A 27735-nucleotide genomic window follows, 5' to 3' on the forward strand; every position below is an offset into this window, starting at 1 on the left:
TTTGATGACAGGATGCAGTGCTATGAAAAGCCTTCACTGGTAGCTGTACATACTGGGCTAAGTTTACACGTACTTCTAAATTTTTAATAAAAGGGATTTTCCATAATTACAGTGTGGGGCAACGTTACCAAATTACATTTTTATACAGAGAATTACTTGTCAGTATTAATAACATTCCAAATAGTTTTCTTTAGTTATAAAATCAATATTATGAAATGAGTTACTTGACACTGCAGTCAGTTCTTTCAGCTAAAATTTATTTTAGCTGAGTTTAGCAGCATAATATGCATAATTTATTGATCATATATTGCTGTAATGCTGTATTAATAGACTTTAAATACACAAAGACATGATGAAATGACTTTTAATGGGCCTATCTAGCAGTTGTATTTTTCATTTTTCATTTTTACATGAGATTTCTTTTTCATGTTCTGTAATCTCATGTCTTGTCTCATTGTAACAGAATCCACTCAGGCATATTCTAAAGAATGAATGTCCTCAGTCGACTCCGCTGTCATCCTCATTGTTAAATAACTGCTGCTAATCATACATTGGCCAACAGGAGGTGCCATATAAACAATGTGGAGCGGTGGTCTGCAGTGTGTCTCCATGTCAGAGGCACACAGGCTGATCTATGCCTGCCGAGGGGCCACCAGCTCTGCACCAGGCCTTATCTCTCGCTCTGTCCCCCACTGATGGATGACCAGAGCAGGCAGCCGACAGCCCCAACATGGGAGGGGTGGAAGGAGGGAAAAGAGGGGAAAGTAGTGGCCCCTCAGTGGAACACACAAATCCAAAAACACCATTGTTTGCACACAACATGGCTCCCCACTTCTTTTCGCTGGAGTTTGGCAATTCATTTAACATGGCATGAAACTGGAAATGGTAACCGGTCATGGTAATAGTAGTTAGTTTAGTTGCAGTACTTTTCGGGTTATTTAGTGATAATAGAAGAGAGTAGCCTATTAGCTTTTTAAGACACTACATGGCATATTTGGGCAAGACTAGTTTATTTGTATAGCACAATTTGTACACAAAGTAATTCAAAGTGCTTTACAGAACAAGAAAGACATTAAAATTACCATACAAGCAAATCAAAACAGAAATAATCATCATTAAAAAACATTAAAAGAGAAAAGCGCAGAATAAAAACCTTTCAGTCATACGCACGGCTAAACAGAACAGTTTTGAGCTTGAACTTGTCAAAGTAGAGGCCTGTCTCACATCTTTAGTATGACATGTTTTAACAGCATAAAACTGAAACGCTGATTTCCCATGTTTAGTCCTGACTTATTTAAAAATGATTATCGTTGTAATAATGGCCTCTGTAGTAATAACAACAATATTGGTTGTTTTAGAAGCTGCATAGTTCTTGTTTTAGTTTTTAGAGTGGGTGTACTGACCTATTGGGCTTATTTAATGTCAACAGTATTTTAGTGCTTTGTGGTGGCGTGCCAGTAATGCTTTTAGCCATTATTTGGTAACTAAATATCAGACAGGATGGGCGTGGGCTGGAATTTCCTGTCACCTTTTACATGAGAAAGAAGTAACAAAGACTACTGCAAAAGTGACTTGTATTGATTACAGCTGATTTTTCACAGTTCCATATGCATGTTTTATCTTTAGTACTAATGTGCGTGAAGAGGATGTGGGCTGACAGTGCGGTTGCCCCTCTTCTCCAGACGGTTGTAATTCCTTTTTGCAGAATCAGTGTAGACTTGATCGTACACAGACAGCAGTGTTTTGGGCGGTGGATAGCGAGACGATTGTGCCCCCAGTCCAAGGTTTAAACACATCAGGCTTGTAAAGGTCAGCCTCTAACAACCCGTCAACTATAATGGCTCCTTATTGAGTCAAAGTGGCTTTTTGTGCTCAGGGTCGAACTTGTGTTTTCACAGAATGACATTTAGTGGGAATTATGTTTTCTGCTTTACGCCGAGAGTTAAATACTGTAGTATGGCCAAAAGTAACTTGTATTTAATATTGTTAAATGTTAAAAAATAAATATGTAACTATAACATTTGTGGGGGAGACTTTGCCTGGATTGTTGTCAGTTTCATTCAGGCATGCGATTCGGGCTTGCCTCTCCATAGATATTACCTGTAACTTGGGCACCTGCTCATTTCAACAGAGATGTCTAAGATTAATCCCATGCTGTAGAATATTTTAGGAAAAACTGTAACATTTCCAAGCTGGTGGCAAACCCTCATCCAGGAAACTTGTATAGTGCATTGCTTTTTTGTTAAATACACAGTAACTTTAAAGTGCTTTAAACCTAAAACATTAAACAAACAATATGACTCATGGTTCAAGCTGGAAGATAATTGTATGAGTTCATCGTATCGTATGGCATCCATCATTCGGCTTCAGTTAAACTCAGTTACTTGCGCTGTGAAATGAATACGTAGTAGTAAGTTATTATAGTCATTTGTATACTTCATTATTTCTTCCCCCAACAATGTGTTCTGTCATCGTGATCCGATCTCTACACTTGTATGTTTTCTAAGCAGCCTTACAACTTTTAATTATCAACTCCACTCCAGGAAGTGCGCAAGTACATGACAAAAGCCTATTGAATCATTTTTCTGCCCCTTGTCGTCTTTTATGCGCTTACAATAGTGCACTGTTCAGCTGTGGGGAAACTCTGGGCGGGGAATTGCCAGCAGAAAGAGAGGGAGAGAAGCCTGTTGTTTCTGCTCAGCCATGGCTATTTCGTATAGCACTAACACCCAACCCCCCCTTTTTTCCCTCGCCATCTTCCCCCCCCTCCCATCTCGCCGTCCCGCTCAGCCCCTCCTCCACCGGTTGCGTTTCCTAGCAACGCTCGGGCCGGAGCAATCGGAGAGCGAGGGGCAGGATTCAGGGAGCAGATTGGCGGATGATTTATTAGCTGGGCTGGAGAGCGGTGAGCCCAGGCAGCTGAAATGGAGCCTTAAAGGAGGAGGATGAGAGGGGGGTAGAGGCACATGTACAGGGCGGGAGGGGCTAGCGTGCTCCTGTGTAGAGACGAATGGACTGGCTGGGTAAATAGTACAGTTAGCAAACAAAATTGGACTATGAAATTAGGATTGACTCCGCACTGCAGGCCTATCATATTCATGTTTTCAGGCAGTGGCTTAGCATTTAATCCTACTTTCCAAACACAGCTATTCAAATATTTAGCTGACTTTATTCACACACTTATTATTAAATGCAATACATCCACCGTAGTATTTACTTACAGTAGTCAGCACCTGCCAAATAGTCTCCCCTGTTTACCCATGAATCAGTGCAGTGACAGAGCGGCGTTATATATGCAAAAGTTTGACTGACAGTTTAAATGACCCTGGAACGGTAGAACATGGTATGTGTATTGGGAGCGCTCCTGATGCTGACGGCTCCATCTACTGGCTACTGAGCTATTGCACTTTGATTAATGCAAATCAACTGCTTCATGTCACTCAAGGCGCAGTCTCAACAAGCCCTTTACACGCACCTTTTAATCTTACTTTTTGTGGAATTTCGTTTAGTCTACTCTTAGCCACTTTGTACTCGGGCATTTCACAATTACACCTAAACTTTAAAACGTTTTGATGTCAAGTATAAAGACAGTGATTCACTTTTGTTGTCTTCTTTAGCCTGTTATTATTTCAGAAGCTTGTGTTTTAGAGCTGGCTTTGTTGCCCCAGTAAATTTGCTGTTTTAGCTGGGTATGTAAACAATCAGTGGTTACATAACACACTGTATATGATGTGGAAAATGCTCTCCTAACCTTCAAGTTTAAGTCCATGCCTGGTTTTACTTATTGCATGTCTCTTTCCATCCATGTCCAAAACCTCTTTCCCCACACAAACTCTGCCTTCCCCTCGCACTTTGGCAGCTTGTCCAGTTTATGTACTCCGAGCTTTCAGTGCATTCAAGCTAGTTGTGTGTTTGCCTCCCAAGAAAATGGTCAGTTTTTAGCTTTGCGTTAACAATAAGACATGGCCTGGCTTTTGTGCTCTGCTGGCTGTTACGGTACACTTCTAGTTGTGAGGGATAAACAGCATGCCTCACGCTTCCATGGATCAGTGGACTCCGCTCCAGGTTTTCCGGGCAGCCGTGAACCAGAGGCTCTCTTGCAGAAAGATCACATGTAAAGCCTTCCCCTTTGTAGTGGAGGAGCAGAGAGTGACAAGCTATTTCTTGCTTGTAAAAATAACAGCGTAAAGAGCCATGTACCTTCGGGAACGTCATGGATTTGCAGTTTTATTTTGCCTCCTTACCCACGGTTGGATGTAAGGATCAGCGTCGCGTTTGCTCAGGACTTTAGACTGCTTTTTGCTTTTGGAGTTACTTGGTGGAAACGCTTGGCTGGCTGGAGAGCGTTGAGGATCGGGGCTCGGCTCTGGAGACGAGAAAGTAAATGTGTTTGTTTGCTCGGCTGGTTCTGAATGTTTTTAGCTTGGACTTTAAACATGCCTCTCGGAGCTTGGTGCTAAAGCAGGACAAATATGTGGAGCTGTTTGTATCGTTGAGATTTTGATTTCGCACTGGGGCTGAGTGTCCACATTTAGTTCATGTCAGGCTGGGCACGATTGGAGCAAGGCGAACTATCTGTCACTGAGCAGATCACCTCCTATCTCCTATCTTATTTAGTATTTCATGTTGGTCTTGCATCTCATTATCCTTAATAAATTTACAAATGTGGTTTATTTTGTTCAAAACAGACAAGGTTTTAGACTTTGGCATCAGCTTAACTTCTGCTTTGTACTTTTCCTGACTGTTCCCGTCTATAATTAAAGCATGATAATCTGCTTCCCTGGTGTATTTATGTTGTTGGATTCTCAGCATTTTTACGAGTATTTTGCATGTCCTTAAAAAGACATGGTTTTCACTATTTAGGTCAGTTGTCATTATCTCTCGAGTTTTTAAAGCCGAGGTTTTGAGATAGGCAAACCTCTGTGACCACAAGCAAATCATCACACTATTTTTGTGGTGGTGCTAGACAGTTACCTAATGCGGTCATTTCAGTATACTAACTCTTTGCTTTTCTCTCTCTGTGTGTGGGTGAAATTGCAGAAGCGGTTCATTAAAGGATTGAGGCAGTTTGGCAAAAACTTCTTCAGGATCCGAAAGGAGCTCCTGCCCAACAAAGAAACGGTAAGTCAAATTATTATCACTGCTTTTGTCATTTACCTGCCCTGTGTTTGTAACTCGTTTTGATTCAGAACCTAGGACCTTATTGATGAGCTGTAAGTTGCTGCTTCAACTCTCAGTTTACTTCAGTGTAGGCTTTCTTAAAAAAAAAAAAAAGAAAAAAAAATGTTTAAAGGGAAGACCAATGCATCACTTTTTAGCCACAGAAAGCCGGAGTAGCATGTTTGACGCTAATTAGCACCCACTGTTAGCTGTAAACAAACTAGTAGTAAACAAACGTCTTTGCACTTAATATGCTTTAACTGTTTATAGCATCAGATGTTCACACGTTTTATTAAAGCCACAGTAATGGGATCCAGCGACGTAAACCACTGTATTCAAGCTTTTACATGTTCGAAGACTATATATAATTTATGTAGTACTAAAATTATTATGAAGTATTTGATTATAGAGGATTTACTAAGCTTTAAAATACACTATTGCACGATCTGGATTATTTTTTACCAGTAGTCCTGTTGCACAAATGTTTGTTCAGTGGTTAAGTGTTTTCCATATTTGACCCACTTTGGAGTGTTTTCTTCTATGCCCGTTTCCATGTTTAGGGTGTGTGCAATTAGTAATTAGTTCCGTTTTCTCAAAATTGTCAAAGATCAACAATGATTACCAACTTTAAGGAAGTATTTTATCATTTTTAAGTTTCCTATTTTGACTCAGGACATCTGCAACTTACACTTTACAAACAATCAGTGGGTCCTATATATAAAGTTTAGAAGACACTTTGGTTGATAAAATGCACAAGGGTGTTTTTTTTGTAAACACATTCAACATATAGAACTTATAAAACATGACATTCACATCTCCTTCACTGTTATCATAAACCAAAACATCACTAATACCAGTTGTAGTTCCTTATCAGAGTGACACAGGCTGTAAAAGTATATTTAGTGTCTGTGCAGCTCCACAGGGCAGACCCCAAAAGGTAGAGATTAGTAACAGAATATTAGTGGGATTAAAGTGGAACATGTCGTATGTGTTGCGCCAAAGAGGTCCACAAGTCTGCCTGCTCCGTTAAAATAATTCTGCCCTGTGATTGGTGGAGATCGTTTCGCTTTCCCCAGGCTGCTCCTGCTTGAATATGTGCCCATTCGGAGCTTGACACAGACATCAAAGCTAAATCAAAGGTGTTTGTCATAGTCCCGGGCACATTTTACATAACACGTCTCATTTTGTGTCTGGATCACCAAACCACCAGCTCTTTGTGCTCAATTCTTTACTCCTCCGAACCAATCTATAGTCCTTGAATAAGAGATTAAAGAGTGTGAATACAGTTTCCCCACAAAGCTTTCTCTCAATTATTTTTACTGGTTTTTGAAATGTATGACTTGTCCGGCTGATTGGCTATAAAGGAGGTATTAATGCGGTTCAACCTGGAGGGGGGAGTCCATTTGGCAGCAGCGGAGGTAATAGACCTACTCCAGGATCTGGGCCTGCCACCAGCACACAGAGCACAGAAAGATTAATTTTCCCCCTGCAAATGGAAAATAAACTGCCCTTTAAACATATGAAAAGAGAGGGAAATGCTTGGAGCGAGGGGCGGGCAGGACAGGCGGAGGTGGACTCAGTGTACAGCCTTGTGTTCATGTGCAGAAGAATAAACCCGGCGCAGGATTGACCTTACTTTTGTGTTCCAAGACTGGGGATAATATAGTTTTATTATAATTATTCAAGGGCTGTTCATCGTTTAGCATTTTAATTGGTTAGTTGTGATAAAGGGTCTATTTTAAGAACTGACAGATAAAGTTGTTCTATGTAACGTTTCTGCTTGTTACCATATAAATGTTATCAGTTTGGTTGGAATGATCCACAGTAAATGTAATCTGTCTCTATGGAGACGAGTAAGTGACACTATAAGGCCATGTTACGGGTCAGATTTGTGGAGAGGAGACCCCGCTCACAGTAAGAATGAATGTTTTAAATGTTTATGAGAAATAAATACACACACATAAATTCTAAAGTAATAAAATCTTCAAGGAGACAAACAGTTGGACAACCTTTCAGCAGAAAAGTCACATAGTGCACCTCCTAATATCAAAATAATTAATTTGGCATTTTTATTATTTATAAATACACTGCGTAAAATGAACAAAAGAAATGTGTCATCTCAAATCCAAGACCAAAAAGAGCAGTGCCACTTTTACCAAACTCTTGTGATGCTGCCTCTCCTCTGCTGAACTTGAGCTCAGCACAAAGCCTGAGGTCTATGTCCTGGACTCATGAGGTCCCACTGCCTGTCCCCCTCTTCCCCCCTTCTTGCTGCCATTAGCCGCCCTGCCCCTTCCGAAGCGCTGCTGTGCCAAGGCTAAGCACCGGCTCTGTAAACAAGCCCAGTCGCACTCGGGAATGCTTTATATAAAGTCACATAAAGGCCCTCAGGGGAAGTGGGTGTGGCTTATAACCGTTTGTGCAGCCACCATTTCCCCTGCTCAACAACTCACTGCTGCCACGGGAGAATAATGGAAAATATGTTGATAAAAACACTGGTCAATGCTTGACTAATGACAATACAATATAATCTTTCCCTTCCTATGTAAAACCACAGCTCACAAAAAGTTATCATGACCAAAACTGTTGACTTGAACTTTTAGCTAGAATTAGTTTTGGATCAGACTCATACTCACTAATGAGAATAAAGGTTGAGATCAGATTTGTTTACAAACATTCAGCGGGAAAAATCTTGCATAGCCTGTTCTTTTCTATCAGCCAAGTGAAATTCAACCGTGAAAATTGTAGGTTGAGTGTGCTGGTGTCATGCAAGCCAGCAGTTAACTTGCAAATGACCTGGATGAACACTCAAATCCACTATTTACATACCCGCACTTTACTGTCACTGAACGGGCTGCTGCCTCTGAGCCTGTTTCACTTCTGTAATGCTATTGAAATCAAATATGCATCGCTGAGTAAAAACACGCGCGCAAATGTCCCTGGAACAGCCTGTACCTTGAGCTGGACTAAGACATTATATAAAGCAATGAAATAGCTTGATTTATTTATTTTTATGCTAGTCAAAGGCTATTACATTATCCCCTTCCTGGAAGCCTTCAGTTTATTTATGGTTAATAAGGTTTACAGAGCGACTCGAAGTTGCCCAAAATGTAATAAATTCACTGAAGCAATGTAAAACAATTTGTAAGTGAATAACCCAATATGCCTTTTGTATTTTAGAATTCTCCCTGGAGGCTATGTCTGCTGTTGCTTTAGTTTGTTTCTATCGTAATACCAGAAAGCTTTTGGGGGGTTGTATCAGTTTAAATCCCAAATATGATTTAAAGAACATATTTTGTGCTTGTGTGTGCTATATAGTTGATCATTATGTTATAATTTGGACATTTTAAATTGCAATATTCATATAAAACGATTTACCGGTAATAAAGAAACAAGCAGAAAACTGCGATGCCCAATGGAAGCAGACGTCACCACAAACGTGATCACACCAAAGAGCTGTGAAGTTGTCTGCACCTCTAATCAATAGTTTCACATCACACTAGCGAGCTGTAGATTTTTTTTTTCATTTGTACACAAATGACTATGCAACGCTGCCAAATCCTACGCATCTCTTAAACTTGGAGAACGAATACAGAGCAGAGAGCGGTGAAAACAAATGAATTGATCAGAGAAATGAAAGAATGAAAATAAGTGATACAAAATTGGTCAAACATGCACGAATCACTCCAAATACAACTTGGTAAATGGTGAGGGGAAACTATAACATGGTTAAAAACTCTGAAAGGTCGATTTTGCATAATAGACTTGCTTTAAAGTTTACAAAACACATGTTAAATAACTTGTAACAGAAAGTTTTGGCATTTAAATCATTTGTGTATAGGTTCATTGTAAAATAAATTAAGGATTCACCCGTCAGTTTAGTTCATTTATTATAGCACTCCTGTTGCCCCCGGCCCCCTGTCAGATACGGGACAGCCTACAGGGGTCTTCTGCTCCCAACACAACCTCACAGCAGCTGTTTGCCCCGATTCAAGCTGTAACAAACGTCAAATTGAATTCACGTCCTAATCTGGCCCGTCGGCTCCTCAGGGAAGTGACTGTGATTATAAATACTTTCATTCAAATTCTAATTAAACTAACTCTGACCTGCAGGGGGCGCTCCAGTGGCAGCCAAAATCCATGTTAGGTAAACGATACAACTTGTTTAAAGCTTGTAAAATGCTGCCGTCTGATGGGGGCATTAGCAGCGAGTATTGATGTTCTTGTAGCACACCGCGGGCCATTTAGCGGGTGTAGGCAAATATGTTTTTTCTCTCCGCCTAATAGATGGAGCCGGCAGCGCCATAGCTCCCAGTGTAATTGAGTTCTTTACTCGTCTGCGCTGTGGTTATGGGAGGGAAAGTGGGGAGCAGCTTATCAGCAAAACATGCAGGATCGACCCTCTAGTGAAAAAAGCCAATGTTGCCATCCAATCTGCTTTCATTGGCAAAAGCGCTTAGAGCAGGAGAAACTACAAGTGCTGATGCTTGGGCGTGTGCATCTCTGACCTGGGAGAGCGGAGCTTATTCAGACAGAGAGAAAGACCGAACGCAGCAGGGAAGAGACGCCTTTCACTGCCTCTGCCTGCTCCACCAGCCTTTCGCTATTCACCGGCAGAGTCGTCAGCTTCAAGGCAGTGCACAGAGCTTGGAGGACGGTCTTTTGAATTGACGACATGTGGCGGATATCTATGGTGCTCACCTCGTAAAACCTTGAAGTGCAAAATGGCCTCCAAGAGTCATGCAGAAGTTAATAAAATGTGTTCATATATAAAATGTAGTGAATTACACTGCTCTCGAAAGCAATTTAATACCTATTCACGGCATAACCTTCAGAAATAGTGCAGATTTCAGTTATAACTTATATGTACTGCTAAAGGATCTGTAAAAAGGACTTGCAGCGTTCAAATTAATGTTTATTTTATGTATTTATGTTTTATATATTTGGGCAATTTTTCAGTACACTATTAACTATAAAAATCATTGTTAAAAGGTTTACCCAACATAACAGGTATATTTCATCTCTAGTTTATAGCATTTGCTGGTTACTCGCTTTGGAATTTCTTTTCATAATCGTATTTTTGAGCCACAAAATTATTGCCATTTTTCTGTTTAGTCTACCCGCTGTACAGCAATGTAAAGAATGCGCTTTGCTAAATACGCAGCGTTCGACTCCGTTTAATCGTCCAATGACCTGTTTAACCGCACCCATGTTTAGAGTTGCTCCACACTCTGGGTAAGCGCGCATCTCATATAAAAGTCAAGCAGCTCTTGGTGGGATGATCCACTGTGCCATCCGCCCGGTGGTGTGATGAAGAATATGCAGCCAGAGGTCGAGTACATGCGTAATTAAACCTGGGTTTGATTTAGTTCACAGAAGTGCTCTCCGTCACTGCTGAAATGAAGCAGGAAGCAGGAGGCTAGCTGAGGGGAAAGGCAGGAGCAGGTTCACGCGGCACTAATGGATGTTTACACAACTCCATATCAGCTGCAGCCTCGGTCACATGGTCCTGCTCTGTGTGTGTCGGTAAATGACCCGGGAGATCTGCACTGATTCTATTTACACTCTAGGGTGGGATGTCAAATTATATTGACTTAATGCTGTATTAACTGGTGTTTTTTTTTAGTTTAGTTTAAATTGAGCACATTTAAAGCTTCCTAAAATATGAAAAACACCAAAGTTAATTTTAAATAGTTTGCAGTGGTCTAGACTTATTCGGTATATTTGCATTTCTACCATCATAATTATTCACCACGATGAGATTATAGGTAGCGGGTTTTGTTGCCACAGTATTGCTAATAACAACTAGTATGCTAACAGCGCACCAGCCTGGAAACTTCCTGGTTTCGCGGACAATAAAAATGCTTTTGAAAAATGATGAGTTAGATGTAGACAGCACGCAGTGGTCTCATTTGGACCCAAGAATTGCTTTTACAATATATCTGTTCTGGGGAAAGGTAATTTTGGTACTGTATATTTCTTGTTTCTTATTAACTTTTCCGCAACAAACGTTTTCATGATCGTGCGACCCTATTACGCAGTAAGTATTTGTCATTAGGGACTGCAACAGAATTTCAGGTTGATGGTCTATTGTTATCCTCTTGCTCTCACCTTCCTCCCCTCCTCACTGCACGCACTCCTTTACCCTCTCTCCAGTAACCGCTTGGCTCCATGTCAAAGCAGGGGCCTTTGTGGCTCGGTCACAAATCTGCCAGAAAAACACAAACCATCTGTGCTGCGCAGGCCTGAGCTGGGACACAGGGTGTAAATACAGAGTTTAGCCCTGGCCTGTCCCGTACCCATGCTCACAGGACCCCCCGAGCTCAGCACACACTCACATACGGCTTTGAGCTGTACAAGACTGTGTTGCAAAGGGGATAAAACCTTATCAACACAGATTAAACCAATTACACTGGATAAATCAGGATGCTTCATAATTCACTGCAATTCTCACCGGATATTATCATACTGTCTTCATGACTCGATTTGTATTCAAACATTCGGTGTGTTTGTACAAATCTAAATGAGATCACTGATTTGTGGTGAAAAGATAGATAAATGGAATTGACAACCAAATTAATTAAAATTATAGCCTCCAAGTTCATATGCCTATTTGAACAAGAGATGTCAAACAAGTACCAGTTTCTCTGTATATTTGGAAGTGCGTTTTAATCTGGGATACATCATGTTTTACTGTATAAAGCAAGCTATGTATTTAAGTAAACACAGCGTAATTTATACCATTTGTGGTTGCAGCCCTCGAGATGCTTTCATTCATTTTATAGGCTGTAATTCTGTGTCAGTTGGGTTTCTTCTCTAACTTTAGCTGTAGCTCACGTTTGAGTGAATGCATCAAAATGACTAAGTTGTATACCGTGTTTTTTATTGGTTATGTTTAACTGCAGGGACAAGTGCTGAAAATATGTGAAGCTTTTATATCAAGTCTCTATTTATCCCAATTACAACTTACCGACAACAAGCTTGAGTGTAATTTGTCGCTTGTCTGATTGAAGCCAACGTAGCGTAGCATCAAACCGCACATGCGTTTAGCCCCTAGTTAGTCTTTATAGTTACCATGTTAAGAGGCAGGGGCTGTAGTTGACGCCTGGAGAGCCCTGATAGGAGGGTAAGCCCTTTCCTCGTCGGATAATCCAACGGCCAGAAAGCTCCAGCAGATGGAGGTATTTTAAAAGTCCTTATAATACCAGCTTATGTTGTCACTATCTCATGTTCAGTGGAGTGGCGACACACACGGCCATGATTTAGTGAAATTATTGCTCTAAGGCCAGCGGCGGCAGCAAGCTCGATTTCTATCAGGTTTCTCAGAGCCGTACTTGGACTCTTTCCACTGTTTGTTCTTTGATTTGGTCGAGTACTTTGGAAAGAACAGGCGTCTTCAATGTCTTTTGTAGGTGAACAACAGAAAGTACTCACAAGTATAGAGACAGATGGTACATTGTGTTTTGGACAAATAACTAAAGATTGTGATCCAGGACATGCAGAACTCTCATTGTACCTTTAGATGAACTAAATTTGTCTCATAGGCTGGGACAAAATGCCTCATACAATACACAGTGATCCTCCTTCCATGTCAGAGGATGCCGCAGTGAATGGTCAGCCTCCATCTGACCTTATCTTCTGTGTCCTCTTCTCCCGTAGTAACAAACTCAATGTCCTTTTTCTCAACTATAAATATCCGTATTTCTTTTGCTGACAAACATCCGTACCCTCAGACCATGTTTTTTTACAAACCCTTTAGACATGTTCAAATAGAACTCTTTGTTCAATTGGTGATTTAAAATTTGTGGCTAAGGTTCATAGATATTGACACAGACCCCTTAAATTTGCATTATGTAACTTTTCTGGTGGGGGGTCATGGCATTTCCTGTAATGTTCCACTGTAAAATGATTATAACATATCTCTTTTGTATTCACTCTCGACATAAAACATCATTGGTAGAGCAGTAAGATCCACTCACCCACAGGTTATAGCCAAGTCACACTGTAAAACATTTCAGGAAAAGCAAAAACATCTCCGTGGAGACAAGCAGGTGCTGGACCCTCAACCAGAAAAGTTACACAGTGCACTCATAAGAATAACAAAATGTGATAAGGTGATGAATACATGCTATATTCTGTCTGTAATCCTCAAGCTGTTTTTGTCTCAGCTCACTCCACCCATCACATGCACCTGTTAATTGCCATTCAAAACCTTCAACTTAACATTTTCATTACTGGCAGCCTAATATAATGCCACTTGACACAGTGTAAGTGATGGAGAGGCAGAGTGACCTTTCGGAGTCTGCCAAGCTGTTGTGTAGAGCGTGTGGTTGTCATGCCCGCCGTGAGGAGTCATTATACAGCGGGCTCTCTACTCCGCTCCATACTTCTGATCCTCACATTTCAATTAGATTTCTCCTCGGGACGTCCGCCTTCCCCCTGCTAGCACCTGCGCCCTCTTGTCTGACCGTTGGGGCAGAGTGGAGAGGGAGGGGCAGACAAAGTGAGCTGAAAGTTTACAGCTCAAGTGGTTGTACAGGCACATGGCAATATAACGGTTTGTTTTAAGTAGGACTGTAATAATTAGACTGTTTGACTGTGGACTTAAACAGAAATCAGGGGAATTTTTCCATATCCAAACAAATATGTGCTTAGTTTTTCTACTTCAATTGACCAAATGTGATGGATTTTCCTATTCGTCAAAAACATTCATTTTGGAGTTTCTCTAAATGCATTTTTCTAGTGATCTACCAAACATTTAACATGATACCTTTATATTTGGGATTAGCAGACGCACAGTTTCCTATTGTTAGTTCAGTTTGCTCAACAAATCAACAAGTTTGCTGTAAGACTGGGCTTGGACTTGCCATACCTTAGCCCTGGTTTTGCGTTTATAATCATTTGTCACTATTACATTATGGATCATTGCTCTTAATCCTGGTATGTTTTTGTATTTTGGCGAAGTCCTGCTGGTTCCCTTTGCTGACGCTCTTTTAGCCATGCGGAATCTACTCCTCCAGATGTGTGTTCATCTGCACAAGTCCTCTGCTCCTGCCTCAAGCTGTGAGACCGGGACTCTTTTCCAAATCACCAATGGATTTTCCACAACTCCAAAAAGCACCTTCATTTGTCTTGAAACTGAAGGTTTTCTGGAGCAGTGAATTTTCTTTGGCTGATAAAGTCCTAAAGCGGAAGTAGATACGAATTTCCCTTAAGTGCTGTATAAAGGCAGATGTCATTAAACTGGTGTAAGCCCATTGAGTGGAGCAGGGTAATGATTGAGAGTGACTTATTTTTTATGTCAGGCTTGTTTGGGTGAATAAAGGGCAGCCTTTACTTCACTCTAAGAAGTTGACAAGGAGTTATTAGTCTTAAAATTCTCTTTTACTGACACAAATTATATTTAGCTGGGAGCTGTAATTTGAAAAGGAGTAACTCCTATTTTTATCTTTGTCCTAATCTAAAAAGTGTGTTCTCTCATTAACTTATTCCCTGCCTTTGTTTGTTTTGCTGCAGCCTGATGGAAGATGTTAAGTTGTTACTTAAATGCCATTAATGTGTTTGTGAGAGGTGAGCGCTCACTAATTTATGTCACGTTTCTCAGCTGAAGCCAAGAAGAAAAACGATCAATATCCATTAAACCTGAGGCTTTATGTAACAGCAGTTTAACAGACTTCAGTGGTGTGCGTGTGCCCTCTGAGTCTTTAAGATTACAGGTGACTTAGAGCTCCCAACGATCGCGTCACATCTGTATGAATGTGCTGGAGAGCAGGAATGTGGCTCTGACAAATGAGAGTTCACAGAGAGGTGCAAAGAGCCAGCGCTGAACAGGAAACGACATAATTGTGGTTGACTCCTGTCACCAATTTTAAAGGCTCCGTATTATGTGCGGTGAGGAAAATGGAGCTAATATGCAGAGGCAGCGCAGGCAAAGTGCTTTCTGATCCATGATCACATGTGTTAATGTTTCAGTTGGGTATTGATTTCCTTGCAGCCTTTTGTACACTGGATTTATCCGCCTCGCTCTCTGGCGAGCACACCCTCCAAATGTTTGATTAAAGTTCAATTGACTCTTCCAGTGAAGGGGCGAGGAGCCATTTCACTCCCTATTTGTAGCGTCAAAGCTCCGGCTGACATGTCCTTTTGTTCCTATTCAAGCTGCTGCCACCCAGGCTGCCTCCATTGCACTGATCCTAATATCCATGCATTCAGCAGCCTCCTCGCCTAATCCTGGGACAGACGTGGCCGCAGCACAAACATGCCCGGGCACATCCAAAACCTGGCATGGACTGACCGCTCCCTGGCCCTCTTTGTGGACAGTCATTTAGTCTGACTTATTGTCCATTTTGTTTAACGGTGAATGAATGTGTGTTTTCCAGGGAGAGCTAATCACGTTCTACTATTATTGGAAGAAGACGCCTGAAGCTGCCAGTTGTCGAGCTCATCGCAGACATCGCCGTCAGCCTGTCTTCCGCCGCATCAAGACACGCACTGCCTCCACTCCTGTCAACACTCCCTCTCGGCCTCCCTCCAGCGAGTTTTGTACGTAAATCTAGTGCATCTGACCTCCTGAAGGAGCAGGGAGACCTGACAGTCCAATGTGAGTAAAGGCTTTTCTCTCTCCTCCAGTGGACCTCAGCTCTGCCAGCGAGGATGACTTTGACAGTGAAGACAGCGAACAGGAACTGAAGGGCTACGCTTGCCGTCACTGTTTCTCTACCAGTAAGAGTCATTTACCCCTCTCATAAACAGAGCTGTGTTATTCTTGTGCTGGGGAGCAGGCCTGTGTGACAGATGGGCATCAGAACATGTCAGGACTAATTTGATCAAACCAGACATGAACAGCTCACTCTCTCTCCCTCATTATCCTCTGCTCCCTCACACAGCTGGCCCCCAGTGCAGGCTCCATCTGACAGAGGCTTCTGCCATCAGGGCTGGCTAATAACTACAACACTGTGCTGTTAATCCACATGTGAGACTGACAGTGTAAACATAGTGTCATGAATATTTAAAGTACATATGCCAGGTTAAACTACTCTTATCACTGAAACATATTTAAGATTTTACAGCTGGAAGTCTTCCCCAGTATTTTTTTAGTTCTTAAGTTTATAATTTTACTTCCTGGTTGTACATGAGAAGGAGTGGTACTTATGACATATGTTGAGGTAATTCCATAACTGTTACCTAGAAATCATAATTTTCACGGCCAAAACCTGTCTAAATGGCACAGTAGTTAATAGTTAAGTCTGAATGAATGCCTTACAAAACACTGCAAGTGCTTAGACATTGGCACATTACTTTAACATACATCTCATGACTGTGATTTTAGCTTCAATGGTATTTGTTTTGTGCGGCATTTTAAGAGGCTGTTTATTCACAAGTGTAAATGACTTTCCTCAGCCTCCAAAGACTGGCACCACGGGGGACGGGAGAACATCTTACTGTGTACAGACTGCCGCATTCACTTCAAGAAGTACGGTGATCTGCCCCCCATCGAGAAGCCTGTGGACCCTCCCCCGTTTATGTTCAAACCTGTGAAAGAGGAAGAGGATGGACTCAGCGGGAAGCATAGCATGAGGACCCGAAGGAACCGCGGCTCGGTGAGAGACTCCTGCTCTATTTTCACCTTCTCCATCTGTAGGCACTGACATGTCCCAGGAGAAATGGTCTGAACGTCAAAGACATTGCACTTAGCATCAGCTACAGATGCAGTTTAGCCAAATATTTATACTGTTATTGTGCCGCTGTGCTGATATTTTGATGGGGAAAAAATAGGATGAGGGTCTGTAATTGAGACAACTGTGAATATAACAGTGCGTCATTATCGATGTTTTGTGCTTACAGATGTCGACGCTACGCAGTGGTCGTAAGAAGCAGACAGCCAGTCCTGATGGCAGAGCCTCTCCAACGAACGAGGACCTGCGCTCCAGTGGTCGGACCTCACCCAGTGCAGCTAGTACTGATAGCACAGATAGTAAGACAGACATGAAGAAACCCAGCAAGGTACTGCACAGTGTCTCATGTACTAACCGTCTTGTGTTGATACAAATTAATTGGTCTGCTATTGTGACTGTGCAGAAGATTAAGGAGGAGGCTCCTTCTCCCATGAAGAGTGCCAAGAGGCCTAGAGAAAAGGGAGCGTCAGACACAGAAGAACCAGAAAGGGCCAATGCCAAAAAGTCCAAGACACAAGTAAGAATGTTTTAGACATTGTGAAATTATGTGAGAATATCATTTATAAGTCTGATATGGGCTTAAAACTTATCTTAGAATGTTATGTGAGAATTTCCAGGCCTGAGCATGTCTGTCTTTCCCACAGGAGTTGAACAGGCCCGACTCTCCCTCAGAGTGTGAGGGCGAAGGAGAAGGTGAGAGCTCAGATGGGCGCAGCGTGAATGAGGAGCTCAGTAGTGACCCCAAAGACATCGACCAGGACAACCGCAGCTCGTCGCCCAGTATCCCCAGCCCCCGGGACAACGAGAGCGACTCTGACTCCTCCGCCCAACAGCACCTGCAGAACCAGCACCCAGCAGTCATTCAGTGTCAGCCCAGCACTTCCACCTCTGCCCCTGCCCCAAATGCACCTGCTGCCCCTCAGCCGGCTCAGGCCTCCCCCTCTGCAGCACCCGCCTCTCTACCTCCACAGCCTGCACCACAGGCCAGCCCCATTTCTCTCATACAATCAGGAGCTGCACTGCACCCTCAACGGCTTCCTTCTCCTCACTCTCCTCTGTCTCAGGCTCCGCCCTCAGGCCCCTCTGGCCCTCCTCCGTCATTACCAAGCCCACATCACGGGCCCCCCTTGGCACATCCACTGCAGGCTGGACCCTCACACATGCCTCACCCTCACTCAATGCCCCCCCAGGGCTTCCCCGTGGCACAGTCTCAGGTCCCACCCCCTCCAATCTCCAGCCAATCACAGCAAAGGCCGCATACGCCTCCTGTCCAATCACAGTCATCTTCGCAAAGCAGCGGGCAGCCCCCGAGAGAGCAGCCTCTGCCCCCTGCCCCCATGTCCATGCCCCATATCAAGCCCCCTCCGACCACGCCCATCTCCCAGAGTCACAAACACCCACCTCATGTATCGTCTGCCCCTTTCCCTCAGATGCCCTCAAACCTGCCTCCTCCTCCAGCGCTCAAGCCCCTCAGCTCTCTGTCCACACACCACCCTCCGCCCACACACCCCCCTCCGCTACAGCTCATGCCTCAAGGTCAGCAGCTCCAGGCGCCCCCCGCCCAGCCGCCCGTCCTCACCCAGTCACAGAGCCACCCTCCTCCACCCGCCCCTCCTCTGCCACCCTCCACAGCAGCACCTCATCCCAGTGGCCCGTCGCAGCCGCCCTTCCCATCCCATCCCTTCTCTGCAGTCCTACCTCCGGCCGGTCCTCCTTCTTCCACAAACTCAATATCGGCCTTACAGACTCCTCCCTCTGCGTCTTCCTCTTCTATCTCCATGCCGCTGCCCGCCTCCATCTCATGTCCGCCCTCCACAACATCCATTCCACCAGTACACATCAAAGAGGAACCTCTGGATGAAACCGAGGAGCCAGAGAGCCCCCCACCCCCCCAGAGAAGTCCCTCCCCAGAGCCCACTGTGGTCAACACGCCCAGCCATGCCAGTCAGTCTGCACGGTACGTTTGCATTTTACAGTTCAGTGTTTCTGTTTGTATCAAATAAAACCTTGCCAGTGAGTACAGTTAAAGGGCCCAGTATTACAGTATTTTCTGATCTATGTTATAATTTTGTTTCCTCATCAAAAACAGACCTGGAGTTGCATTTTGTTTCATTCACACATTTTTAACACACAGACCATGCATATTTAGGATGTGTTCTTCTCTCAAACTGAAAGCACTCTGCTCCACCTTGTCATGTCATGTGTGCTCCATTGTGTTTTTAATATCCGTACACCTTCATTAGAATCACTTGGATAATTTTGGTCCTGGAATTGCCAGTCTCTGCTGAAAACTATATTGACATCATAAGGTGAAACAGAGCATTTAAGCTTTGGAGATGAAGGCAGACTAATAATAAAGGGTTACACAAACGTGTGTGAATGAAACAAAACACAACTATAGGTATTTTGTTAATGAGAAGTCAATTTTGCATAATATAGGACCTGTACTAAATGTTGTTGTTTTTTGTGGCTGTAGGTTCTATAAGCACCTGGACAGAGGGTACAACTCCTGTGCCAGAACAGACTTCTACTTCACTCCTCTGCCCATGTCAAAACTGGCCAAAAAGAGAGAGGAGGCTCAGGAGAAGGCCAAGCGTGAAGCTGAGCAGAAGGCACGTGAAGAGAAGGAGCGGGAACGCGAGCGGGAGAAAGAGAGAGAGCGAGAACGGGAGAGAGAGAAGGAGGCTGAGCGAGCTGCGGTGAGTTTGTTTAGCCTCTGTTTACCTCGACTAAATGTTTTCTTTTACTGAACTAAACATTGAATCTGTGCCTGCAGAAAGCCTCCAGCTCCTCTCATGAGGGAAGAATGGGAGAGCCTCCTATGGCAGGACCCGCGCACATGCGACCACCGTTTGACGGGCCGCCCACAACCATTGCAGCTGTGCCTCCATACATTGGGCCTGACACCCCTGCCCTGCGCACCCTCAGCGAGTACGCACGCCCCCACGTCATGTCCCCCACTAACAGAAACCACCCCTTCTTCATGTCACTCAACCCTGCAGACCCACTGTTGGCCTATCACATGCCCGGCCTGTACAACGCTGACCCCGCCATGCGTGAACGTGAACTGCGGGAGCGGGAGATCAGAGAGAGGGAGATCCGGGAGAGGGAGCTGAGGGAGAGAATGAAGCCAGGCTTTGAGGTCAAACCTCCTGAAATGGACACACTGCACCCCTCCACTAACCCCATGGAGCACTTTGCACGACACGGCGCCATCTCATTGCCTCCTATGGCTGGCCCTCACCCCTTCGCCTCCTTCCACCCTGGACTCAATCCATTAGAGCGCGAGCGGCTGGCTCTGGCCGGGCCCCAGCTGCGGCCGGAGATGACCTACCCCGAAAGGCTGGCGGCGGAGAGGCTCCATGCCGAGAGGATGGCCTCTGTCGCCAACGACCCCATCGCCCGGCTACAGATGTTCAACGTGACGCCACATCATCACCAGCACTCACACATCCACTCTCATCTGCACCTGCACCAGCAAGACCCACTGCACCAAGGTGAGAGACAGCCCTGCACACATCACTGTACTGTGACTAAGTGCTAAGTCAGATTAATACATTTCTGTTAATAATAAGACACATTTCACACATCACCCAAATGGGTAGCTACTACACTGATATTACTGATATTCATAAAAAATATGTCTTTTTAAAATGTGATAGAATAACATTTGACTAGATGTGTTCTAAAATATGTTCTAAAATGATGCATGACTCATGATTCATGTAATGTCTGTGTGAATGTTTGTTGAATGATATTGGTAAAATGTTTTCTAAGCTAAAACATAATGATTTTAAGCATTAATTACCAACTTAGCATTGTATTCTGATAAAATACTTATGAAAATATGATATGAAATGTAAAAATGTAATGTAATAGACCTGGGGACTAAACCCAGTGAAGCTGTGTTTTAGTGTATGCCTGGAGTCTTGTTGACTGTGATGTACTGTCTGTTTTTACGTGTACCTTGATCCTAAGACTCTGACCTTCAGAAGGTGGTGGTGAATGTCTTGTGTGTCCTGCAGGCTCGGGGGCCCATCCGCTGGCCGTGGACCCTCTGGCAGCTGGGCCTCACTTGGCGCGCTTCCCGTACCCTCCCGGAGCCATCCCCAACCCCCTGCTCGGACAACCACCACACGAACACGAGATGCTGCGACACCCCGTCTTCGGTGAGTTTCCAACTAAACATCAATACAAGTGACACTAGTGACTTTGTAAATGTAACATATGGTTAAATGTCTAGGCGGGGGTTTTCTGAATGATGAAAAATCAGTTGCCATAGTGATTAACAATTTCAAACTAAATATTACATCTTTTTGATTGGCAAAATTGTCCATATAACAGTAAGACGAAACCCATGAATTGGACAAGATGCTGATTTTGGGAGTTCAAATAAATGATCAGCTTCAATATATGTGGATAGATGCACTAATTCTAGTTCCTGCCCCCGCCCCATGCAGTCTTCTCTGACACTCGGGCTCTTCCAGGTACGCCTTACCCTCGGGACCTGCCCGGTGGCCTGCCCCCTCCCATGTCGGCAGCCCACCAGCTACAGGCCATGCACGCCCAGTCAGCCGAGCTCCAGCGGTTAGCTATGGAGCAGCAGTGGCTCCACGGGCACCACCACATGCACGGAGGCCCTCTGCCCGGACAGGAGGACTACTACAGGTACCACTGAAGTGCGCTTTTCAAATATATGTCACACCTTTAGTTTAGCACACATTACAACTTTATATATCTACATTTTGTTTACATGTTGTTATTACACTACTATTTATAGAAAGAAATGCCTTGTTCTGATTTTTTTTTTTTTAACTACGATACTATTTCCACCACTCCTTAGCCTAATATCATTGGCTCTTAACACCAAAGATAAAAGCTGGTTTTCCAAGTATCACCTGATCTAAACCCAGACTATATCAGGTCTAAATTTGACTAATCTGTGAATAAGGTGCAGTTCTAAGGGGCAATTACTTTAGGTGTTATTAAGCATAGCAAAGCCAGTCTGGTCTGCTTGTTTGTTTGAAACTAATTTATTTTATTTTCTTGCTTGTGTTGCAGCCGGCTAAAGAAGGAGAGCGATAAACAGCTGTAGCCCTCTTGTGGGAGGCGTGAACAGGTGCAGGACACAGGAAGTTGTTACTGAACAGTTTCTTCAAACAGAAAAGACCAAGTGGATCATCTGACAACTTTTTTTTTGTTCAACCCAGAACTTTTTTTACTTTGATTTTCCAAGACTTTCTTTGGTAGCCAGTAGTGACAACGTCCTCAATACCTGCATGACAAGCTTCCCAACTTATTAGTTTTTTATTTTTATTAGGTGCTAGAACAAGACACTGTGCTTATCAACAAAAAAGACCGATTAGGTTGGAAAAAGTGCTATCTTAAATTCAACATTTATTTTAATACATCGTTGGAGGTTTTTCATAATTTTAAGAAAAGCTACCGCATGGCGTTTTTGAGTCTGTAAATAGTATATATAAACATATAATTATTATAATTATTATTATTCCTAGGTGTGGACTCCAAACTCGGTCGTTTCTGATACTTGTTTTTGAAGCATTATCCCTTTGTTTCAGAGGGGAGCACCATGGCATTATACGAGCAGTTTCTGAGCAGCAGACTTCACTGTGTTAGTTAGTCCCACTTTGTAAAACTGTCCCATCTCGCCCTTCTCATGCACCTCCTGCTTTTACCCAATGTGTTACTCATTTATACACTTGAAGAGGTGGCCCAAGTGTCGCCTTGGCTCGCACACCGAAGCCATTTTAAAAGTTTGCACTGAATATTCTGCTTGGGATCGACATAATTCAACATTTTATCAGTGTTTGACAAGAGTACTTCTTTCACTTTTTTTTTTCTTTACCGAGATTTGAATAATTTTAAATATTCATCTAAACAGATATTGTTTATAAAAATCTGGACCTGTTTTTATCTTCTGATACACAAGGAGCCTGTTTTGAGGATTGTTTTAACGTGTGGATGAATGGCTATGTCTCATTTCAATCGTATGCCCCCTCTCGACTGTACAACGTTCACTGTGACACTAGCAGGAGGGGGGCAGTTGTGACCCCTACAGGACATACTGGGGTCAAAACAACTACATGTGCTTGTGTGTTTGTCACTATCATTTGCCTTGGTTTCCTTCGGGATACTCGCAGCCCTTTTCAGTGATGGGAGGGCGCGTCCGTGTGCCACTTGACTGTTACGAGTAGTGTTGTCGTCATACAGTGCACATTTTATCTGTAGCCATGACGTTTGTTCATGCACTAAGACTGTTTTTGCCTGTCATGGACATTTTTAGAAAACTGTGGCTCTTTTTTATTATTTTAAACCAAATGAAGAAGTGACCATATCTTCCCTTTGGAGCACTATACGTTTGCTTTGAAAGATTTTTAGCCTTTTTTAAGTTTATTTTTTTATCAATCCAAAACGTCTTCAAGTTCCTCTGTCTGGCCATCTCTCCTCATCTTCCTCGCATTTTGACTTTTGTGTCTCCAAAAGCCCTTCGATGTTAAGTGTTGTCAATGGTTTAGCTTCTTGTTTCAAAGCGGCAATAGCAGAATGTACAATTCTGACTGCTAAGATTTATATATATACTGGTATCTTGAAGCTTATTGTACATATGAGTAGTCGCCATGGGATGACACAATGTAAACAAAAAGTAGAAATAATAAGAAAAATTGTGAGTCCTGTGTTCTCCATTTGAGTATTTTGTAATTTTTTTGAAAAATTTGTGGAATTAAAATAAACTAAGTTACACCACAACACGCAGATATGTCATCTTTCCTGATTTGGTTTGCGTCTTGTGTTTACAGACTCAAAATCCTCAGCAGCTGCAACGCAATAATCCAATATCAGAGTAAACATCTTATTACGCTCTGCTTATTCACACATACAATAGACGAGGTTCACACGGGGATAAAACAAAGTCCTTTTAATACTCCACTGCAGGATCATTTTGAGTATGATTAAAATGCTTTGTACTAAACATTGTATAAAATAAGTTTCAATTTGCCTTTGTTAATTCCAATGCGTAAAGGGACCACGAGCTGTTAGTATTCCTAGATGCTGTGGTAGTAAATAACTAATAGCACAATATTGTAGGCCTAAAACAATTGCCAAGAGAAATCAAACACGTTGCCCTCCTCGCAAAAACTACGCTGTTATTTTCCAGCTTTGTACAAACAGATCTTCAGGCAGCAGGCAGTGAATCTCTAAACCCCGCTCTGCTGTAACAACATCAAAGCCGGACTAAGCCACAGCTAGAAACACCTCCACTAGGCCCTATTCTCTGCTCCTCTCCGCTGTGCCATCAGTGCGCACGGGCTGTCATCTTCTGCGGCGTGTGGGGAGTGATAGACCTGCAATCTCTGTGTGATGGTGTGCTCTGCCGCTGCTGAGAGGCCTGTCATTCCATGTAGGAGCTATTATTCTCTGAAATGATGGCCCTGTCCCCGGAAAAATCTCGCTTCCTATCCCGGGGCTGTCACGTGACTTTGGAGAGGTATACGCGCGATGTCGTGTTGTTGTTGTTGCCATATCCTCATAAGACACAACAAGAAGACGTCAGGGCGCGCACAGAGAGCTCGGGCTGGCTGGCTGGCTTGAATAATTTATCTATCCACCTCCTCCTCCTCCTCTTCTTCCTCATCTCCTTCCTCCGAACCAGGGATGAAGCGACTGTGACTCGTGTCATTTCAAATCCGGCTCATATGCGGCGGTGTGTACCCCTCGGGCGGACACACAGGAATACGTAGTCTCGGAAAATTCACTCTCGTTCTGTCTCAATAGCGGTGTGTTGGTGGAGCAGCAGGTTACAGATAGTGAGATTCATGTCCTGTTTTCGCTCCACTCGGCCCGCGTGCCAAAGTGATGCACAGTGACGCATTAGTCCTCTCAGTTGGAATAAGACTGCTATTGTTTGTTCTGAAGTAAAACTGCAAAAATCTGTAGGCAATAAACACTGGATATCTTTCAGGGTTACATCTCTATCCCTGTTTGCAATATTTTCATGTTCAGTTTTTTCCCTTAAGTTTTTAAAAGCCATTGGGTCAAAATGAATTTATTTTAGAATGCTTTTTTTTGTGTTTTTGTCAGGGGAATAGTGCCTAATAACTTTGGAGTTCGCTTTGGACAGCAGCCAAACCTCAAAACCAGACACACAGAGAATAAAATTAGGATAAAAACAACTAGAGGGTCTCTGCTTTGAATCCACATTGTGCCATTTACATCTCTTCATTACACTACAATGTGAAACAATATTGAGCGCTTGGTTATGTAGAACCTAAAATGAATCACAGCTGGAGGAATTTGTTTACATACAAATACAGATAATGAGTGCCATCTCTGCAGGCCTGCGCACTCGTTTTTAGCTCTGAATATTTATGGACACAACAGCATTCAATTTCAACGAGAGGTTTGAGATGTTTAAAACCAGAGTCACTGCAGTTAGAAGCTCAAAATCAGATTCTTATCAGATTTTAGGAGATAAACACTGTTAAAATTACACGTAAACAGCAAAATAATCTGATTTATTTGTGAACATGGTCAGATTTCGCTCTTTGCACGTACTTTAAAGCAATCTTACAGGTCCAGAAATTAGATTATGATCAGCCACTTTCACATCTTTTGTTTCATTTATTGACTTTATAGGTTTATTGTATTTTGCATTTGTCAGTAAAATATTCATTCATACATGTGATTTTGGTTGCAGCGACAGCATTTATCTGTGGGACCTGGATTCGCACCATCAACCTGTGGGTCAGTGGATGTGAACTCGCTCTAGTAATGATGTTTTTAGACACTTCCAGTTACACATTCTACCACATCAGACTCTTCTAACCCTGCAGCCTTCACAGACCTTTTATTATTATTAGTTTAATCACACATTCATCAGTTATCAGCAGATGAATTTAAATGTTTCCTCAGTGCACACTCCGCTGAACCCTTTTGTCCTGCAGTACCAGGTTGTTCCCTTTGATACAGGACAATACAGTCTCTCCAGACTCTGTGGCTCCTCTTTAATGTGAGTCGTAAAACATGCAGCTGGCACAGGAGGCAGCACTGGGGCCTGCGCGGGTACGAGGTCCACCGTCCCACACATTCACTCGCTCTGCTTCTCTGCTCTCTATGCAGCTCTCTCTTTCCCACTTTCTCACTTTCTCCCTAATACCTCTGTTTTTACTTTCTCTCATTCCCATTACCTCATTCTCTCTCATTCACTCTCCTCCCCTCTCTCTCTCTCTCTGTCTTCCTCTCTCCCTTCTCTTTCTCTGTCTCTCTCTGTTTTTTCCTCTCTTTCTCTTCCTCTCTCTATCTCTCCCAGTTTCTCACTTACTTTCTAATTATCCTCTTTTCTCTCATTCCCATTCCCTCATTCTCTCGCATTCACTCTCCTCTCTCTCTCTTTGTCTTCCTCTCCTCCTTTCTCGCTCTCTCTTTCTATCTGTTTTTTCCTCTCCACTTCCCTCTTTCTCTCTCTTCCTCTCTCTCTCTCTCTCTCTCTCCCCCACTTTCTCACTTACTCTTAAACCTCCCTCTTTTGTACTTTCTCTCATTCTCATTCCCTCATTCTCTCGCATTCACTCTCCTCCTCTCTCTCTCACTTTCCCTCTGTCTTCCTCCCCCTCTCTTTCTCTCTCTCTCTTTCTATCTGTTTTTTCCTCTTCACTTCTCTCTTTCTCTCTCTTCCTCTCTCTATCTCTCCCAGTTTCTCACTTACTTTCTAATTATCCTCTTTTCTCTCATTCCCTTTACCCCATTCTCTCTCATTCACTCTCCTCCTCTCTCTCTGCCTTCCTCTCCCCTTCTATTTCTCTGTCTCTCTATCTGTTTTTTCTTCTCCACTTCTCTCTTTCTCTCTCTTCCTCTCTCTCTATCTCTCCCAGTTTCTCACTTACTCTCTAACCCTCCTCTTTTTTGCTTTCTCTCATTCCCATTACATTACTCATTCTCTCTCTCTCTCATAATCCTCCCTCTCTCTTTTTCTCTCTCTTGTCACCCCCTCCTCTCTCTCGTCCATCCGTTCTTCTCCTCCCTCTTTTTGGTCTGGACACATAGTCTTGACATTTTTGCTCTTTTTCGATCCAGTGAAAAAGTGAATGTAGAGATGAGACTGTGGAGACTCGGCACACGTCAGAAAACTGTGTGATCTTTTCTTTAGTGGATCTGGACTCTTCACATCTACAGGACGTGTTTTATGTTGCTCTAAATGAGACGCATTCAAGGTCATGTTTACAAATCGACTCGTCTTTAATAAACCAAAGAGACGGCTGGGACTTTCCAAAACGTCCTCCACTGTCAGCGCAGGGACACTGTCTCTTTTGACGAATCACAATGAGAGTTCAAATTACTGTTTATTTGTTTGTTTTTTGACATTTGCAGTAACATTTTCACCATCACCTCTGACCTTTCACACGACCAGGTGCCTCCCAACTTCATGTATAATATTTCATTCATTTCCAAAATACATCCCATGAAGGTACCCAGTACATTCAAGTACACAATAGAAAACTGTACAAATACAACAGAGACTGCAGACAAAATGTAAAGAAATGTAGGTAAGTAGTTAAAATATAAACATACAGAAAATATCAAATATATGAAGCAAGATCTATGGAATTATGTAGTTTAAAAAAGTTAAATAACGTTACAAAATATTTTTTACAAAGCAAAGAGTGGCTATACTTTGAGGACTTGAATATATATATATATACTTCATATATGTGTGTGTATATATTATGTATGTATCTATGTTTGTGTGCGTGTGTCTGTGTGTAAATGTATGTATGTGTGTGTATACGCGCGTGTGTGTGTATGTGTATGTGTATGTAAAATGTATAAAGTAGTAAAAATAAAAAAAAACACTGAATGAGAGGGCGTGTCCAGACTTTTGCCT

General features: G+C 42.9%; 1 protein-coding gene across 5 annotated transcripts in view; it reads left to right on the forward strand.

Moving 5' to 3' along the window:
* The window catches only part of rerea (arginine-glutamic acid dipeptide (RE) repeats a), a 98236-nt gene extending 74633 nt beyond the window's left edge, over positions 1-23603 (forward strand). For 2 of the 5 annotated variants that reach the window (XM_055222792.1, XM_055222795.1), the window contains 12 exons: positions 5041-5121; positions 15540-15702; positions 15790-15882; positions 16561-16760; positions 17005-17163; positions 17239-17352; positions 17480-18792; positions 19312-19534; positions 19612-20332; positions 20831-21004; positions 21323-21503; positions 21897-23603. In XM_055222792.1, coding sequence (XP_055078767.1) covers positions 5041-5121; positions 15540-15702; positions 15790-15882; positions 16561-16760; positions 17005-17163; positions 17239-17352; positions 17480-18792; positions 19312-19534; positions 19612-20332; positions 20831-21004; positions 21323-21503; positions 21897-21930 — 3456 coding nt within the window. In that variant the 3' untranslated portion in view covers positions 21931-23603. Of the gene's footprint in view, positions 1-5040; positions 5122-15539; positions 15703-15789; positions 15883-16560; positions 16761-17004; positions 17164-17238; positions 17353-17479; positions 18793-19311; positions 19535-19611; positions 20333-20827; positions 21005-21322; positions 21504-21896 lie in introns of all 5 variants that reach the window. The other 3 variants (XM_055222793.1, XM_055222794.1, XM_055222791.1) reach the window with 2 other exon arrangements.
* Positions 23604-27735: the final 4132 nt, after the last annotated feature.

This window comes from Periophthalmus magnuspinnatus, chromosome 7 (genome assembly GCF_009829125.3).
Source record: "Periophthalmus magnuspinnatus isolate fPerMag1 chromosome 7, fPerMag1.2.pri, whole genome shotgun sequence".
Classification (NCBI taxonomy): domain Eukaryota; kingdom Metazoa; phylum Chordata; class Actinopteri; order Gobiiformes; family Gobiidae; genus Periophthalmus; species Periophthalmus magnuspinnatus.